The sequence below is a fragment of the Puma concolor genome, chromosome B2 (genome assembly GCF_028749965.1).
Source record: "Puma concolor isolate L17-30 chromosome B2, mPumCon1.1.hap2, whole genome shotgun sequence".
Classification (NCBI taxonomy): Eukaryota; Metazoa; Chordata; class Mammalia; order Carnivora; family Felidae; genus Puma; species Puma concolor.
The window spans coordinates 115,204,383-115,223,768 of NC_141671.1; the positions used below are offsets into that span (position 1 = coordinate 115,204,383).

General features: G+C 40.1%; 1 protein-coding gene across 8 annotated transcripts in view; it reads left to right on the forward strand.

Moving 5' to 3' along the window:
• NCOA7 (nuclear receptor coactivator 7) overlaps positions 1-19,386 on the forward strand; it is a 156,533-nt gene that overhangs the window by 20,321 nt on the left and 116,826 nt on the right. For 2 of the 8 annotated variants that reach the window (XM_086707764.1, XM_086707763.1), the window contains exon 2: positions 6,531-6,643. The exons of 4 other annotated variants lie outside the window; for them this stretch is intronic. In XM_086707764.1, the coding sequence (XP_086563890.1) occupies positions 6,594-6,643 (50 nt within the window). In that variant the 5' untranslated portion in view covers positions 6,531-6,593. Of the gene's footprint in view, positions 1-2,125; positions 2,148-6,530; positions 6,644-9,649; positions 9,673-19,386 lie in introns of those variants that run through there. 2 more of the 8 variants (XM_086707765.1, XM_086707768.1) reach the window with 2 other exon arrangements.

Genomic DNA, 19,386 nt, shown 5'->3' on the forward strand with positions numbered 1-19,386 from the left:
CAGTATCTGTGTCCAAGAGGGAAATTAGGTCAGTGTAATTTGAATAAGCCATCATTCCTCCCCTCCACTGGATCTGTACTCCAGCCATCCCAGACCACTCAGGATTCCCTGATCATCATACATTCTCTGATGACAGCTTGCACATCCTCAGTCTGCCTAATGAGCCCAACCTCTCTTCTGCGTGCATCATTGGGGAAGCTCTTAGCAGAGTTAGTTGCTTTAGTTGCTTCCCCTCCGTGCTCTGCCCATATCAGAGGACTTGCCATTTGTCTTACGAGCCAGTGGGTTTTGGTTGCCTGTTCCACCTGAACTTTCTGGCCCATGAATGCTGTCTTCATCATGTGTCTCCAGTAGGGTACTTGGTCCAAGGTACAGGCTTCAGAAAGGGGTCTGCTCATTTGTTGTTGTTCTGCTGAATCATTGGTTTTCTGTAAATATTCTGTATCCCAGGTTTCACTGCCTCCTGTTCCAAGTCCTGGCTAACCTGCCTGTAGTGATCATTTCTAATGTTTTGCTGGGAATCTATGCAATGGTGTGCAGTGTGTAATTTGCACAATCCCTTTGCTTACTTTTGTTGAAAATTAAAATGTATTTGCCCAACAATTTGTATGTAAGTGTTGGATCACAGGGATCTACTCCCAAAGCCAAGACTACACTGTATGTTAGCTAACTTGACAATAAATTATATAAAAAAAATAAAAAATAAAAAAATAAAAAAAAATTTTATCAGTGTCTAAAATAAAAAAATTAAAATAAAAAAAAATGTATTTATGCATTGTTATGCTGCTGGCACTCTTCACACCTTTGACAATCCCTGACCTTGCCAGTGACTTTTTAGAAATCTCATTTGTACATTCTCTTAGATGGAACGTACAGAATGATCTAGCTAGCCTAGAGATGGGTCTTCATTTAAAGTATCTAGGAGCTTTGATAAAATCTCTCTACTTTGCTCCTTTTATAAACTCTACACACAGCATGAGGCTTGAACTCAGGACCCCAAGATCAAGAGTTGCATGCTCTACTGACTGGCCCAGCCAGGCACCCCTCTCCCTACTTCTCTTCAATGAAACTCACATTTGTTTAATTCTTTTTTTTTTTTTTTAATTTTTTTTCAACTTTTTTAATTTATTTTTGGGACAGAGAGAGACAGAGCATGAATGGTGGAGGGGCAGAGAGAGAGGGAGACACAGAATCGGAAACAGGCTCCAGGCCCTGAGCCATCAGCCCAGAGCCTGATGCGGGGCTCGAACTCACGGACCGCGAGATCGTGACCTGGCTGAAGTCGGACGCTTAACCGACTGCGCCACCCAGGCGCCCCTGTTTAATTCTTTATGGCTCTAATTTCAGTTCCCTAGGCAAAGAGTAATGGAATAAGAGCTGATGAGTTCTCCATTTATTTTGCCATCTGTTGGCTTTGTCCCATTTTTCCAAGTAGCAGACCATTGGCCTGTCCTTGATCATCACCTTGATTCAGGCATAACTTTTTTGCTTTGGGTTGCTGTTAGGTTCTGTTTTCTATTGTTTTGGTTTTCTGACACACATTTGTTTACTTGGGGGTGTTATCTCCTTGCTGCTCCCCTTACATGATTGTGGCACCCTTTTGTATCTATTTCTACATCTTCCCAGGTTTTTTGTTAAAGAGAGTATTCAAATCTGACCTTGGTTAATGCTGAAATTTGAACATCCTTCCTTTGTTTAGATGTGTAGCTTTGAGAACGACTGAACACCTACTCTTTCTGTAGAAGCGTAAGCATTTTCTAGAAGGAAGTATCTGCATTAGAAAGGTTCAGTTTAGTCTGTTCCTTAAGTGGCCAACTTAGCGTGACCAAGCCTCAAAGCATGTTCTAGCCAGTATTTCATTTATATAATAGGAAACATGTTGGGAAAACAGTTTATGGCCATGATAGGTACACTGGTGTTTTTCTAGTCTGGGCTGGTTATACTTGAATGTGCAAGGGGCTGCAAGCTATCAGATGCAAAGTCAGAAAGCCAGCCTGGGCTGTGTGGGTCCACACTGGTTTATTGTGCTTAGGGAGTCTCCTGTAGCTCTGTGCTTAAATTCTTTCTGAGTGGTGCCACGGTCTCAAACAGGGAGCACTTTGCTGGTAATACAGTAAATATTCTGTCTTCAACGCAGTTCTTACGAGGTAAGGATTTTGCACGTGCCTTTTTTATTTTCATAATGAACTGAATTTAGATTTAAATTGTCTCTCCTGACTTAAGATCAGGAGCAGAAATATTTAGATAGAAGATTCGTCTGTGCTTCCCTCATGAAATTCTTTTTTGGTCTGTAATGTGCCGTAAATGCAGGAGAGTCTTGTAATTCAGTGTTTGGATGAGTCTCGAGTTTATTGATGTGAAGAAGAGTCAACATCAAATGAAAGAAGGGCTTTTAAGAAGCCCATTATAACCACTTATAATGGAAAATGTAGTTCCCATTAGAGATTGATTTAAGGAGCTCTGGTTCCTCAGTGAAGCATGAAGGCTGCTGTATGGTGCTCTGTGCAAATCATTTTTACGGCACCTTTGCTGCTCTCTTCCTGGGTAATCTGTTGGTGTGTCTTGACCTGAAAGGACTGCGTATGTCTTGTTTAAGGAATAGAAAAATACCCAGAAATTTAAAAGAAATCAGAGATTAGTATGTTTTTTATTTATCAAATAGAATATTAAAAAAAGGGAAGCTTTGCAAGTTCTAAACAGACACAGCGGCACCAGATGTCAGTTCTTGGATCATTTAATCTTTCTCTCTTGCGCTTATTTTTGTCAATATTTTTCCACTAGAACCAAATATTAGTTTCTGGCTCAGCTTGCAATATAAAAATTTTCCAATTAGATTGTTATGACTTCATTTTTATTCATGAGGAGAAATCTAATAAACAGGGAGAATCACATGTGGCAGCGTGCAGGAGAGGAACTTTAAAATAAACCACCTGGCCCAGAGCAGGTCGGAGAGCTGGGATTCTCATCCTTCCTGGAGTCTGAGAGAGAGAGACTGGCTTGCATCTATACCCCTTGCCCCCAAGTAATTATTAATTGGGGGGGGGGCAGGCGGTGGTTCTCGGATTTTTATTTGTTTGCCATATAATTGACCTTGCTCCAATCCTGGATTGATTCCTTGCTTAGCTTTTATGTGGATTTTTTTTCTGCTTGGTTCTGTGTTAGGTATTTAGGGAAGTAAAAGGAAGTTGTGAAACCTGGTGGTTTTTGACTTGAAGGGGCTTTTGGTTTGTTTGTGGCCTAGGAGGCTAAGTGAAGTGGCATCATCACACAGTGAATGACTAAGTGCCTCACGGTGAGTGTTGAGTGGCGAGTGAACTAAGCTCCTAAGGAAGAGAGAGAGCACACGAGAGGTCAGGGAAGGCGTTAGAGCAGAGCTTGGCCTTATGCAGGATCTGGTCACACAGAGGAGTGTAGGCAAGTCACTTGAAGCTGGAGAAAGGATAGGGATTAAGGTACAGAGTTGGAGGCAGGGAGGGGACCCCAGTGGGTTCAGCCCACAGTGTGAGACTGACCTCAGGAGCGTTGGACACCACTGTCTTTCCTTTCTCTGCTGTCATCACCCAGCTTCTTGAATGAATGCTCATTCCTTGAGGTATGGCTTCTACTCCCACCACTGAGCTGACACGGTCCTGCTGGAGATCTCAGTGACTCCCTTCCCCAAGGCCCAGGTCCATTTGTTCTAACCTGCGGAATCTGTGCTGAGGCATTGGACGCTGTTGATTCCAGACTGCTTTTTCTCATTTCTCAAGGTTTCTAGCTCCACAGGTTATTGAAAGGCATTGAAGTGTGCGCCAAACTGGCTTTAAGTCCCTGCTCTGCCACAGCTGGTGCTAGGGAAGTTAGTATCTCTCAGCCTCTGTTTAGTGGAAATAAGGATACCAACCTCACAGTATGGTTGTAAGGATTAGAAGAGAGAACGTGCGCCTGATATGTTGAAGTAAGTGACTTGCAGTAGGCAGGCATTAGGATTGCTTCCCTTTTCTTATCTGGTAGCTACTTAGTCCTTACCTGACTGTGTCTTTCTTTTCCTGTACATACCTATGCCCAGCTGATCTCTCTTTCTGGAATGCTGTCTCTCCCTTCCCTTTACCTGTTCAAGTTTTCACTGCCCTGCCTTACTTTATTACCTCCATCAAAATGGAACTTTGCGTCTTTTGTATGCTTACTTCTTTGGACAGCTCCAGGTTACTACCTGTTATTCTAGTTATTTGCACACATATCTATTTATTATTGCACACATATTTTTATCTTATTTTCCTTACCGGTTGATAAAGTCCTTGAGGGCAAGGTACATGCCAGGGACATGGAGGTAAGACAGTAGGAGTGGAGAGCGCAGCCCTGTTGTTTCCATTCAGGGCTTTAGGTGTAGCGATGTGTTCGCAGAGTGTTATCATCATCATACTGTTGCTCGCTTGCTTGCTGTCGTTCTTTTTTTTTTTTTATTTAACCACAACCATATGCTGATAATTTCTAAATGCATTTTCCCTCACTGCACTCGTGTACTTTAAACGTAATCAAATGTCTGGTGAATGTCTCCAGCTGACTATCCCACAGGCACCTCAAAGGCAACGTGTCCCAAATTGATCTTTTATCTGTTTCCATGCCCCCAGCCCACACCCAGCCGGCCCGCTTCACGTCCATCGTATCACATCTGTGGTGTCACCCTCCACGTGGCCCCTGAAGCACATATTTGGAGGGCATTCTTCATCTTGCCTCTGTCATGTTGTCTACGCTGAATGAGTCACCAGGTCTTGACTCATTTGCCTCCTAAATATTTCTTGAATGCACTCCCCCGTCTTTCTGTGTTGGATTCTGCTGCCTAAGTGTGGGTCCTCCTCTTTGAACTATTGTACCGTCTGTCATTTCTTCCCAACAGATCTATTTCATGCTGTTCTCAACCCTCTCAAGTCCATCCTTACAGCCTGGGTATATCACACTCCCTCATGTAGAATGCTCTGGCAGCTTCTTTCATGTACATCAGGGATGAGAAAATTGCTTTTATCTCATGTTGATCAATTCAGTAATGTCTGTAGCGAGCGCAGCACGATTTGCTTCGTGACGTCTGACATAGGAGCAGCAAAGGGTGGGCGGCACACAATTCATAGCTAGGATTAAGATCAAGCTCTTTAGTGTGACATAAAAAGGCCTTCCATGACCCTAATCCTGCCCATGTCTTCATCCTCACCCCACCATTGCCCTGCTTCACATTTAATCCTGGAGCAGCAGGGAAATATGTGTCCTACTAGGAACAACACAGGAAACCTTTCAAGTAGGAAACCCATACTCATCCTTCAAATCTTGGGGTGCATGGGGAGTGTGTGGAGGGGCCCTGCCTAAGGCTGAGTATTCTTCCTCTGGGCTCTAGGAGCACCTGTGCCACCGCCATAGCCGTCGGTGTCCCATTGACTTGACATCCTAAGCATCTCCCTTGTAAGACAATAAACTCTGTTAGGGCAAATATCGTGGCTTATGTATCTGTGGCCTCTGATTTTTATTACAGTGCCTTCCATCGAGTATGTATGTGAATTAAGTTGTCATTGAAGGGGCCCCTGGCTGACCTAGTGGAGCATGTGACTTTTGATCTCGGGGTCGTGGATTTGAGCCCCACATTGGGTGCAGAGATTACTTAAAAATGAAATCTTAAAGAAAATTGTTCATTGGATTGAAATGAATTAGCAAGTAATTTTGATCGATGAACATTCTTTGCTTTAACTTTGATACCCCTTAGGATGAGGGGACAGATTTTAGGAAATGTTAATGCTTTGCAGAACATTTAGGTTTGTGAATCAGGCAGTAAATAGACATTGGAAATTTTGAGCAGGGGAATGGCATGATGAAAGTGGTGTTTAAGGAAGATTGATCTGGAGACAACCTTTTATTATAGGTTTAAGCCGCTCCTGGGAAGCATAGGTGAGGATAGCAGGGTAGGGAGAGGCAGAGCAAGCATTTAAAGCCATTTTGAAGAATAACTTCCTGAGGCTTTGTACTTTCATTTCCACATTTGCTCAAGTGGGATGTAGTCATTGGCATGTTTCCGAAAATAAAATGGAACACTGATGTTATTTTTAAAGAAAGAACATTCTTGTAAAACACCTAAGTGATCCATTTTTCAAAATTATGTATGAGACATATTCATTATTAATTACTTGTAAAAAGTGATTATGAGTTTGTAAATAAAAAAAATAATTAGATTCTGCAGAGGCAGCCTAAAATCTTCAGAAATCAGTGGTTTTCCTTTTAGCACATTTTGAAATAATTGTTGATTATGAGGAAAATACTTCAGTTTATTTTCCTAGCTACCTTTTATTTTAGTTTAACACCTCCATTCTAATTGTGGGTTTTTATTACCCTCCATGAGTATTTGCATTCCGTGTATTACTAACGTGACTGCATTTTATGGCTTAAAGTATATCTTCTGTTTGTGGTGGGGCCATATATCTTCACTCTGCTTTCTTCTTCATACTGGCTATTACAAACTTCTTAATTTATAGTCACTTTGTTTTTTTTTTTTTTTTTTTTTTGTATTATAGGGTTATGACTCACTGATTAAAAAGAAGGACTTTTCCAAATACTTTGCATTTTGATTGTATATTATGGATACCAAGGAAGAGAAGAAGGAACGAAAACAAAGTTATTTTGCTCGGTAAGCATTGCTTTGCAAAATTATCAGTACTTTAAGAAAATGTTTGAGGGAAGACTTTGTCCTCAAGTATGACTTGGCATTCTGTGTTTTGTAAGTGTTCATAAACAAAGCAGGCAGCCAATAGAAGTTAAATACGCTTTGTGTCATCCTTTTACTTGCTTACAGTAGAGGAGTAACATTTGGTTCTTGTCTTTCTGCCTTTGACGGTTCTCTCAGGCCACTGTTGCTCAGAGAATCTAGCTGTCATTATGCACTGAGCTGCACATTGCTCAGAATCCCCATCTTTAGCATCCTATATTGAATTTTAGATCCTAAATGCTTAGTTCCTGCTGCTTGGTAGCTTGATTGGTTTAGTAACTGAAAATCTATGACATCTTGAAAGCTTGTTGCCTTGTTAGGAGTCTGTTACTAAAAAGTATTTTTGTGGGTAGATGGAATGGATGAATTTCCACCATTGGAGTTTGTGTCATTATTAAAGCTGAACTCATCTAACATACAGTCGTTGGTTTGTGAATAGATATAATCTGGTTTTTATGATCAGTTACTCTTTATAGATTTAACCATATATTGGGCAGCTACTCTTCATAATAAAATGAATGATATGCTAAAACACCATTTTGACAGAAAGAATGTTTTCAAAGTGAGTCTCACTCAAAGTGAGAACACATAGGTTTAAAATTATCATTATGGTTAGGACACCTGGGTAGCTCAGTTGGTTAAGTGTCTGACTTGGGCTCAGGTCATGATCTCACCGTTTGTGGGTTTGAGCCCCACATCATGCTCTGTGCTGACAGCTCAGAGCTGGGAGCCTGCTTCAGATTCTGTGTCTCCCTCTCTCTCTGCCCCTCCCCTGCTCACGCTCTGTCTCTCTCTCTCAAAAATAAATAAATAAAAAACTATTTTTTTAATTATCATTATGGTCTCCTAAGTTGAAATATTTTTTAAGAACTGAATTCAGCCTCACCACATCCTCTGTCTGTGCTTGTTAAAGAGGCATTTCTTATTTTCCAAATGTAAGCCTTGGAAACTGAAAAACAGTTTTTTGTTAGGTTTTTAACCCAGAAATTAAGCTAGGTTTTACTTTATTTATTTATTTACTTACTTACTTACTTATTTTAAGAAAGGGCCTCGAACTCACAACCCTGAAATCGAGGGTCACATGCTCTATCGACTGAGCCAGCCAGGCACCCCTAAGCTAGGTTTTAGATTGTTAATAGGAAAATAAAGGCGATGAACATTTAAGGAACTACTATGTGCAAAGTACTTTACTTACTATTTTGTTTTTCTTCACAGGAAACCTAACCTAGGTTTCCCCCCATTTTACCAATGGAGTAACCAAGACTCGGAAAATATTTTGACCATTTCATGCATCGAAGAGTTACTATTCAAGTATAGCATTGTTCCCAAAAGGTGTACTCCAGTTAGTAATAGTAAAGTATGAATAAGAGTTTTTGGAAGGCAAGAGTTAAATGACTAATTGCAGTGAAATGTTTTCCACTATTAAGACTACAGAGAGTAGCAAGATAGGGGAAGGAAGAAATCAGGTATCTAATGAGTGAAACATTAAAAAGAGGGCACTTAGAATAAATAAGAACTATATAGCAATTTTTAAAAATGTGTTATTTTGAGATAATTGTAGATTCACATATAGTTGTAGGCTATACTACAGAGAGATATCCTGTGCGCTTTATCCAGTTTCTACAATGGTAACACTTTATGTAACTATCCTATGGTATCACAACTAGGAAATTGACATTGATGCACTCCACCAACTTTATTCAGATGTCACCAGGTTTACAAGCATTCATTTGTGTATTTGTGTGTATTTAGTTCATGCAATTTCATCATATGTATAGATTTCTGTGGCCACATCAACGATCAAGATACTGATCAAAAAGATCTCATGTGCTACCCTTCTGTAGCTGTATTCACTTCCTTCCCTATACTTGCTACCCCTGACAACCACTGATCTGTCCTCAGTTGCTGTAATTTGTTGTTTTGAAAATATGGTATAAATGGAATCATAATATGTAATGTTTTGAGATTAGATTTTTTTTCGCTTAGTGCAATTCTTATGTTTTATACCCCATTAAGACTGCTATAACAAAGCAGCACAGACTGGGTGACTTACAGATAACAGAAATTTATTTCTCAGAGTTCTGGCGGTTGGAAGTCTAAGACCAGGGTTCCAGTTCTACGTCTGGTGAGAGCCCTCTCTATGGTTCATACAAGGCCATCTTCTTGCTCTAACCTCACATGCCAGATGGAGCAAGGAGCCTTCTCATACCTCTTTTATAAGGGCACTAATCCCATCTGTGAAGGCTCTATCCTCATGACTTAATCACCCCCAAAAGGCTCCACCTCCTGGGGCGCCTGGGTGGCGCAGTCGGTTAAGCATCCGACTTCAGCCAGCTCACGATCTGGCGGTCCGTGAGTTCGAGCCCCGCATCGGGCTCTGGGCTGATGGCTCAGAGCCTGGAGCCTGTTTCCGATTCTGTGTCTCCCTCTCTTTCTGCCCCTCCCCCGTTCATGCTCTGTCTCTCTCTGTCCCAAAAATAAATAAACGTTGAAAAAAAAAAAAAAAAAGGCTCCACCTCCTAACACCATCACGTTTGGCATTAGGTTTGAACATACAAATTTTGGGGGTACACAGACTTTCAGACTTGAGATCTGTCCAAGATGTTGCATGTATCAATAATTTGTTTTTATTGCTGAGTAGTATTCCATGGTATGCATATCTCATAATTTTCTGACTATTCACCCACTGAAGGACATTTGGTTTATTTCCAGTTTGGAGCTATTACCACTAAAGCTGCTGAGATAATTTGCAAGTTTTTGTGTAAATATAGGTTTTAATTTTTCTGGGATAAATGCCCAAGAGTGGAATTGCTGGGTCAGATGTGACGTGCATATTTAATTTTGTAAGAAACTGCCATATACTCTTTTCCAGAGTGTCTGTACCACTTTACCTGCCTTCCCATCAGCATTGCATAAATGACCCAGTTTCTCCACAGCCTCATCAGCATTTGGTATTGTCACTCTTTCTTATTTTAACCATTCTGATAGATGTGTAGTGGTATCTCGTGGTTTAATTTGCATTTCTTTAGTGACTGAAGAAGCTGAACATCTTTTTGTGTGCTTATTAGTTATCTATCATCAGTGCAATGTCTTTTCATTTCTTTTGCCTGTTTTCTTATTAAGTTTTGAGAGTTCTTTATGCATTCTAAATACTAGTCCTTTGATGGATGGTTTATAGGTATTTTCTCCCAGTCTATAGCTTTTGTTTTCATCTTAGCAGCCTCTGTTGGAGAGCATCAGTTTTTACTTTTGATGCGATTCAATTTATTAATGTTTCCTTTTATGGATTCAGCTTTTGGTATCAAGTCTAATTCTTTACCCAGTCATAGGTCCTGAAGATTTTCTTTTGTCTTTTTTTTCTTAAAGTTTTATAGTGTTATGTTTTATATTTGTTGGTCATCCATTTTTTAAAATTTATTTATTTTTGAGAGAGAGAAAAAGCAGGGGAGGGGGCAGAGAGAGAGGAGGCAGAGAATCCCAAGCAGGCTTCCCACTCTCAGTGCAGAGTCCAGTGTGGGACTTGAACTGATGAACCGTGAGATCATGACTTGAGCCGAAATCAAGAATCTGACAGTTAATCGACTGAGCCACCCAGGCATCCCCTCAGCCATCCATTTTGAATTAATTTTTATATGGGATATGAGTTTGATTCAAAGTTCTTTTTTTTATTTTTCTGCCTATGGATACCCTGTGTAGTGATTTCAAAGCTGTAGTGACTTCTAAGTTTAAATCTAAACTGATTCCAACGATGAGGGTAACTAGTGGCTCACAAGCAATCTGCTCAGTGTTAACCACCTCTCATTACAATGCAAGATGAAACCCTTCTGGAAGAACAGCACAGTTTTTTCAGCTCAGAAATGTAAAATTTAATTGTCATGCTTGCCTTGACCTCTTGTGAGAAGTATTCTAACAATGAAAGGAAAACATAGCCAAAAATTAAGTATGACCTTCAGAGCGTAAGGATAACAGGCCAAGAACAAAAAGTCGGGGATGCTATTCTAACAGCACATTAACATGATTAGTTACTAGGAAATGAGAGAGAGAACAAATAAACTGTAGTTTAGTTGTTACAATGCTTTGGTGGCCAAAAATGGTCAAGCTATTAAAGGCAAAAGGCAAACCAAATAGCCCTCCATTATCAGAAAAGAGGCAACCAAAGTTATAAATCTTTTCAAATGCTCTCTGACTGAACTGTGGAATTGCCATAATGTGGAATTCCCAACAGGACCCACTTGAAAGTCAGTTTCTGACAACATAGGGCTGATTTCTCTGGAGCGGTGTGCCTATGGGCAGTCCAGGCAAGATTTCCACAGCAGACTGTAAAGTCAGACCAAGGGTAAGGCTGAACTGATGAACTCACACTACCTTACACAAATCTCTACTAGTGTGCAGAGGTTATCAAAAGGAAGATTTGTCCTTATTTCTACCTATTGCCATAATATGTTTCTGGAACCCTAAAAATTTTAAATTTTAAATGTTAAACTCTGTTCCCCTCCCTCATCCCTTTTCCCTTCCATGTAATTAAATAGCCTCTGTTTTCTGTTTTCTTGGTGTACTATTTAACCATATCATTTCATAAACGTTGTATGGTTGTGTTTGGTAAATAATCCTTACTCTACCTCCTTTGTTGATGTACCTCTCCCTCTCTCTGAATTTAGCATCAAAACAAAGTTAAGTTCAACAGACCATATTTTAATATTTTTAGACTGAAATTAGTGATTTGAGGATCACCCATTACTTCCTTTTTTATAATTTATCTTGAAATGTGCCTATTTAACTCTCTAAATGGAAGGGTGAATTAGCATCACTAGTAGGTAGATTTATTCTGGATGAGTACCAAGGAGTTTTCAGGATCTCCTGGCCCGGACCCACCTAGTTTTCAGATCTTTGGTGGTGTTTTATACCAGTTGTCTATTCCAGATCGAATGATTCATGAGACCTTTCCCCATGCTTCTGCAAAGAATTTGTGTATACAAAATTGGTATATTATATTTGTGTGTATTAATTCCTTGATACATGACATATCCTGAAAGCAAATGAATTATTAAAGCAAATTATACTCCCTGTGTTATGTGAAGTCATCCTTATTCACTGTGGCCTCTGTTCTCCCTTCCCCTTTGAGTTAGAATGTAGGTATTTTCTTCAATAGTGCCACACAGAACTCTTCCACATTGTCTTTGACATTAGTTAGCTTTTGCAGAATTTAGAACCCATTTATTGATTTTTGTGCAGGTCCTTTTATGTTCTTTGTGTGTTTGAACGCTTTTTAAAAACCTAGCTTTCAGGATTGAGGGTTAATTTAGGATATCAACAATCTACTTTCAGTTAACCCGAAGTGGTATTTTGTAGATTTACTTTTCCCCTCTGATAAGGTCTGACAGGCCCTGTGAATTAGCACTGAGCGGTAGAGACCAGTAGACTCTGTGTTGTTCATACAGGTCCCTCTTCCCTAGACTTGCTGGCCTCTTCCCACTCTTTCCTGCTTCTCAGGAGAGGCAGAGATCCTGCTGCCACCTGCTGTCTTCTAACCCACTACCTTCAGAGCCAGTGGTGTGAAGCACGGAGGGGAATGACACTCTTCTTTCTGCCTCACTCTCCCACCCCAAACCCTGAAGGGTGCAGAATGCCGAGCGAGCTCCGACCCCCACTCCTCTGACACCTCTGGCTTCCATCCCCAACCTCTACCCTGGTGGTTCTTCATCCTTGAACCTCTGACCCATCAGCAGAACACCTAGTGTTTGAAAACCAGTCTAGTAAATAACCTTGGCCAAGTTTTCTAAATTTCACCCTGCATTTCTTGTTGTTAAGTGTGGCTAATAATAATCCACTAACAAAATGGCTTTGATAGAAGGAAACTTCCCAGCCTGAACCAAGGAGATGAAGTCCAAAGGAGGAGGACCAGAGTTGAATCAGGTCTGGTCCTTGTCTACCCTGATTGAGGTTTCACCCCTTCTTCTAGGGAGGAGGATTTGGAGTCTGATATTGGAACCCACTGGATAGTCTTCTTATTAAATATACATAATAAGTTGTGTGGCTCCTTCTTCCAAACCAAACCAAACCAAACCAAGATAGCTGTGAAGAGTAAAGTAACATATGCAGAATGCTGGGCACAGTGAGTACTCAGTCACCTCTGACTCCAGCTTCTGTGCTTACCTGCACCTTCGTCTTCACCCAGAAATCCTCTTCTTGATACCCCACTCATCCCATGAGCTGCTCTTGTTGTTCAAATTGGGGAGGCAGGAGGAATCATAACGGTCCACAGTGGAATCACACAAACGTACGTTGTTCTCAGCACAGCCAGGTTCTGGAATAGTATAAAGTGGAATTACATAGTCCAAAGGGCTTTGAGAATTCTAAGGCACTCTCTTTATTTCAGAGTAGGAGCCCAAGCCCATGAGGGGAAATTGTCAGTGATCTGCTGGGCTCACAGCAGACCACTTTATGTATATTTACTGGTAATCAGAGCCTCACCACTTGGGTTTGACACACTCTTATGTCTCAGGCGTACGTGCCACAGACACCAACCCCTCAACCTTTAGAGTGGCCGGCTACGCAGGACCACTTAGGCTGGTCACCTTTCGCCATGAGTAGCATCTTACTCCAGGGTGCAGTGTGAGTACTGTCCTCTTCTGTGCATGCTTTCCTGTGAAAAAGGTTGGGAAAACTGGTCCACGTTACCTTCACACCAAGCCTCTGATACATAATTTTCATACCCAAATATGATTTGCCTGCTATGGAAATTTAGACTCAGAGAAGTTGAATAAATTTTAGTGAGATTATACAACAGGCAGGTGAGGCAGGATTGGAGCCCAGCTCTGTCCTTCTTCAACCACAGCTTACGCTCTGCAATACTGCCCTTGGCAGTGTGGCAACTTAGTGGTACGTTGGGCCCTGTAGAACACAGGTCAGTTCACAGCATTGTGAATTAATGTGCAGAAGTACATCCTAAGTTCTAAGTGACCTTCTTAAAAACTTTTTAAGAAGTTTGTGTTTATTTATTTTGAGAGAGAGAGAATCTCCAGAGGGCTCTGTATTGTTAGGAACCCGACACAGGCTCAGTCTGAAGAACCGCAAGATCGTGACCTGAGCCAAAATCAAGAGTTGAACACTCGAATGACTGAGCCACCCTCGCTGCCCCAAATGACCTTTAAAAAAACAAAACAAAACTTGTTTATGGCTTGAGGACATCCCATACTACATCTTGTCAAGTTTAACATCAGAGTATTAACCAACTAGGGCAGTAGGAAACATGTAGTTTGGATATCCCACCCATGTAAGTCAGGGTTTTACATTGCAGATATCCACGTTACTTGCTAGGTTTGCTCTTATCTAAAAAGAGTAGTTGCCTATAATAGAAATGAATGCAGAAATACATTTGGACAGAAAAACCCAGAAGGCCCTTTTGGGCAAGTAGAGTCTAAGATCCAGTGGTAGGTGTCAGCTGGATGGGTCTGGTTGGTTGATCTGCAGCACTGCTGAGGATACAGAGAGGGCTCCCCCTCCCTAGCCCCACAAAGGCTGTCTTTGAACTCGAGGAAAGAGCTGCCACTTTGTGGTATGCCTGTGCTAAGAATGAATATACCACATGGGTGGAGTGGTGTGATGTGAACTCTTGCCCTTCCTTTAATTAACAGTCTGTAGATTGTTTTTTCCTGCTGGCCAAGGACCATTAGAGTAGAACCTTAGTGTGTCCAAGATTTGAGGAGAAACTTTCTTATTACCAGTAGTTAGATTCAGATATTCAGTCATAATGCAGGTTTTAATTGAGTTGGTACATGAAAAGCAAATAGAACTGTTTTAAGTGTTGGTAAGTGTTAACTCTGTACTGGCTTAATATTTGGTTAATATTTTATTCTCTCAGTTTCTGTCTAGTGATCTAATAAAAGTTAATAATAATAACATTTTTTGGCACTTTACAAAGTACCTTCGTGTGCATTCTCTCCCTTTATCTTCACAATGATCATATCAGTAGATATAAATGCAGATGATGGATCTGTTGTTTGGGAGGTTAAATACCTTGCCTCAAATCACTTAGCCTTTAAATCGACGATCTGAGCCCTGAATCCCAGTCTACTTTGTCTGTATCACTGATTGTTTTTCTTTATTCCATATTTCTCAGTTTACATTGCCTTAAGCATTAATTTGTACTTTGAGAGGGGGGATTAGAACATGTTATTAGCATCATGATGTGGTAAGTAGGGAAAATTGTACATGGGTTTGGAAGTGTTTTAGTTGGTTTTACTGGAAACCATATTTGATTTCAGTTTCTAAGAACCATCCAAGATGGCTGTTGCCATTAGTGCCTGTAGTGATCCACAGCACTGCCCAGGAACACTTTCAGTGTGTGATATCCATAGCTCTTGTTTATGTGTTTGCACTCAGTCTCCCCCCAAATGAGCCATCTGGAAGGGTGGGACTCTGCTATAGGTCAGTGCTCCTTCCATGTTACATTGTTAAATAAATAGTGGTTGGCATGTAGCAAGTTTGTTAAGTCTTTTTTGACCAACTGAAAGACTGAGAATATTTAAAACGGCTTTTTTAATGTAGAACCTAAGTGGTTTGTGAGCCTTAATTTTTATTACTATAGATTTTTTAGTATTCAGCAATTTTATTAATCTTAGAGATTAAGAATATTTTTAAACATTTTGTATAAAAGAGCAGCTTGTTCCTTATTTGAAAATATTACTAATTACCAATTAAACTCTTGAATGAGCTGTAATGTTGTTTAAGGCTTATGTTTCCTATTATTTTGATTGACTTCAGATCAAGCAGCTCTTAAGAGAACATTTACATATCGCTTGTCATGCATTAATGGGAAAAATATCCATGGTCAAGTTTGAGCTGCTGATGTTTTTAGGAAATCATTAACTTTTTTCTACAGATTAAAGAAAAGGCTTATGAACATTTAGACATTAACAGATAGAGTCATGCTTTTTTGCTTTGTTTTTAAGGAATAGGCAGTTACTTGATTTAATTCCATGTAGTATACTGCTTTTCAGGCTGTAGGTTACAACCCATCGGGGCATCCTGAAATCAGTTTAGTGGATGAGAACCAGCATTTTTTTTTTAATGGAATGGAAGAGAATAGATTAGTCTGGACTAATGCTAGACTGAATATAAAATATCAGAGTGCATTGTAGATAGAATCAATAATATTTTATGAAAAATTTCTTTTAAATATATACAAGTATACATATATCTTGAATCACAGTTTACAATTATTTTTCATGGTGGGCCAAAAGATCTGTGGGATCAAAAGAACTCATTGTTTTAGAAGAGTCTTTGGAGGTTAGTATCCTGAGAGTGAGGTTATTTTTCCTCTTTGAACAACAAATTTCTTTGAAAATTGTTGATCTAATACATATTAGCTAATTATTTAAAGACAGCTGTACATAAAGTACCCGTTATATAAATATATTTCCCCCCAGTGCAGTGTAATGGCTCCCTATAAAACTAATTTCAAGGATCAGTGACAAAAAAGCATGTGTCCTCTTCCTTGAAATCTCAGGCTGATCTGGATTGTCCTAGATTCTGGAGTGAGACCCAGTGAAGCTGTAACCTAACAAAACCACCAAATGGAACTATTTTGATTATGAAGCCTGGGGAACTTTTGTTTGTCGGCCTCCGGTAGGTTTCTCCTCTGTAGAACTATTTACTGGCTGTGTGGCCTTGGGTATAGTTTTCTCTAAAATGAGAATAATAACAGTAGTACCTACCTCATGATATTGTTGGAGGACCTACTGAATTAAAATACATATATAAAGTCTTTAGAATAAGTTCCAGTGAAAAATAAGACCTAATAACATCAGAGCATGCTGTCTTAATGAGGAATATAGGAATAAATGAGAAAAAGAAAGAATTAATACACAGGCTTAAATTTTCAGGGAGTTTATATGTCCCTTGAAACTTGTCCATAAATATGCTGTGGCCACAGCCTTCAGTGAAAGACCCAAGACTCTAGACACAGATAAGACCAAAGTCCTCGAAAAGGTAAATGATTTAAGCTGTCCGCCTCATTTTTTAATGTTGCTGACAGTTGGGGAAGACTTCAACTGAACTAATTTCTGAATTTGTCTGAAATTTGGCACTGTCTCAGCTTGAGACAGTTTGGCACAAGCCTTTGAAAACTTTCATTATTGCTGGTACAGTGACTCTTCAGTGTGCGAAAATTGAGTTCTGAACCAGAAAATACTTTTTGCTCGCCGCTCTGGAGCTTCCTAGCTCATGCCTGGACTCCAGTTGTCGGTTATTTTAGTAGGAATTTTTCTTTCTTTTCCCCTGAAACTCGTATCTGAAAATTCCAGCAGTCACCCCTTCTACCCTCATAAATCAAATGCTAAGTACGTATCTTCCCACACATCTTCCCAGATTAGTCTTCCTGAGACACAGTTCAGATGTGTCACTTCTGAATCTCAAATTCGTCTCTCAACTTCGAGACCATATGGCTCATTCCTACCTTTCTGTCTTTATGTCCTACTTTGATTTTCTGTACATGTCTTACACATTTGTGTAATAAACTTTGCTATCACCATCTTCTCCCTATATGCAGTGACAGCAAACCCATCTGTAATTGTGCACTGTCTCCTTGACGCTTTTCCTATTTTATTTAATTCTTAACCCCTCCACCCACCCCCCCCACACACACACACGTAGATATGCCCTCCCCTGCCGCTGGACTCAGAGGGCATTGTTAGGCCTCCTAATGCCTTCTGTTGACGTTCTTCGTACAGTCTGTCTTTGAATGTACCCATAACGCTGTCATCTTCTCTACTTTGTTGTTTTTGTCCATTCTTTTTCATTTTTATATTCCTGACAAGGTCTAGCTTTATGCCCTGCATCTAACAGTCATTCACTGTGAATGATAGCTAGCATTTGTTGAACTGTGTAACAGAGACACATTTGTGTATTCATGTAATCTTCTGATTACTCCATGAGGTAGGTCCTGTTATTCTAATCACAGATAAAGTTGCTAAGCTTTATTATAGATGTTGTGGAATTTGCCCACAGTCACATAGGACCCAGGTCACATAGGATCCAGGACTCAACCCTGTTGTGCTAGACCTCACAGCCCATACCTATAATCATTATACCATATTCTTCATTAAACTATGTTGAATTGAATTTATAGAATTTTATCAGTTATCCATGGGAGGATAAGTGAGACTGATTTAAAGATTAAATATGTTAAAGTACTAAAGTGGAATTTTCTTTTTTATTTTTGTTTCAAGTTTATTTATTTATTTTAAGAGAGAGGGAGAGCAAGTGGGGGAGGAGCAGAGAGGAGAAAGAATCCCAAGCAGGCTCAGTGCTCTCAGCACAGAGCCTGACATGGGACTCAATCTCAACGAACTGTGAGATCATAACCTAAGCCGAAACCAAGAGTCAAGCGCTCAACCGACTGAGCCACCCAGATGCCCTAAACTGTTATTTTTGGGGATTTTCAATGCAAAATTGTTTTTAGGAACTTTGGAACAAACTAGGGAATCTCTGGTCTTTCAAGGGAACTTTGAAAATCTCTACGTACCAACAAAAATGTCACCAATCTCCTGACCTTTCTATTTTTGGGGATGTGGCAAGAAGTCCCCTATTATTTCCTCTCTAGATGCATAGTTAGAGGTCCTAACAAGCTGAGATGCTCTTTGCTTGAGCCCTTTTGTTGTAAAGATGCGTGGTGCTTAAGCTGTGGGTCATGTGTTTATGCGTTTTTACTTCCCTTTTCCTTCATTGACTGGTTCGAGTAAAGTTTGCATAAACAAAATGGTTGATGTCATATATTTTTTTAACTCATTTAGTGATATACCAGTGAATTTGTAGCAGCCCTGTCTACTTGTTCTAGCTTTTTCTTTCCCACACTTAAATGAAATTGGTAGCAAAAAGGTAACAGGCCAAGTTTCAGAAGAGACCAAGCAAGACACATGGTTCACGGTTTGCAGTGTGATCCAGCAGCAAGTGAAGCAGACCAGTGTGTCAGTACCATTGAGGATGAATCCAAGTGTCCTTGAAACAAAAAGGGAAGATGAGTTAGTCGGATTGGGAGAACCCTAGGCCTCCTCCCAAAGCAAGGCAGGATTTAGCTTCCATTGAAGCAGAAATTAGTGGAGAGCAAAAAGGAGGTCTTTCCTCAGTGGTTCCATTACTAGAATGGTGTACCTTATTTCACTTGGAAAAAGAATCAAAGATGACTTTGAGGTGGGGCTAACATGGACTGAAATGAGAAATGTAGCTTGATGGTTGTGAGACAAATTGTTTAGGTGTGAACATAGCATATGAAGAAGATACAGAAGAACAAGAGAACAAGAAAATGGATTACATCTGTTATTTTATTTTTAAAGTTTATTTATTTTGAGAGAGAGAGAGAAAGCATGAGCAAGGGGAGGGGCAATCCCAAGCAGACTCCGCACTGTCAGTGCAGGGCCAGATGTGGGGCTTGAACTCATGAACCATAAGATCATGACCTGAGCTGAAGGCAGACGCTTAACCAACTGAGCCACCCAGGCGCCCCTTGTGATATGTCTGACTTTTAAAATGGTATTTATTAGTGTGTATTTATGGAACACTTGACAGACTAGATGACCAAAATATGATCATGTGAACTTAGGAAGCACCTAAGTTACAGACGAGTTATTCATGCTTTAGATATTCTTTTCTATACTACAAACAAAACA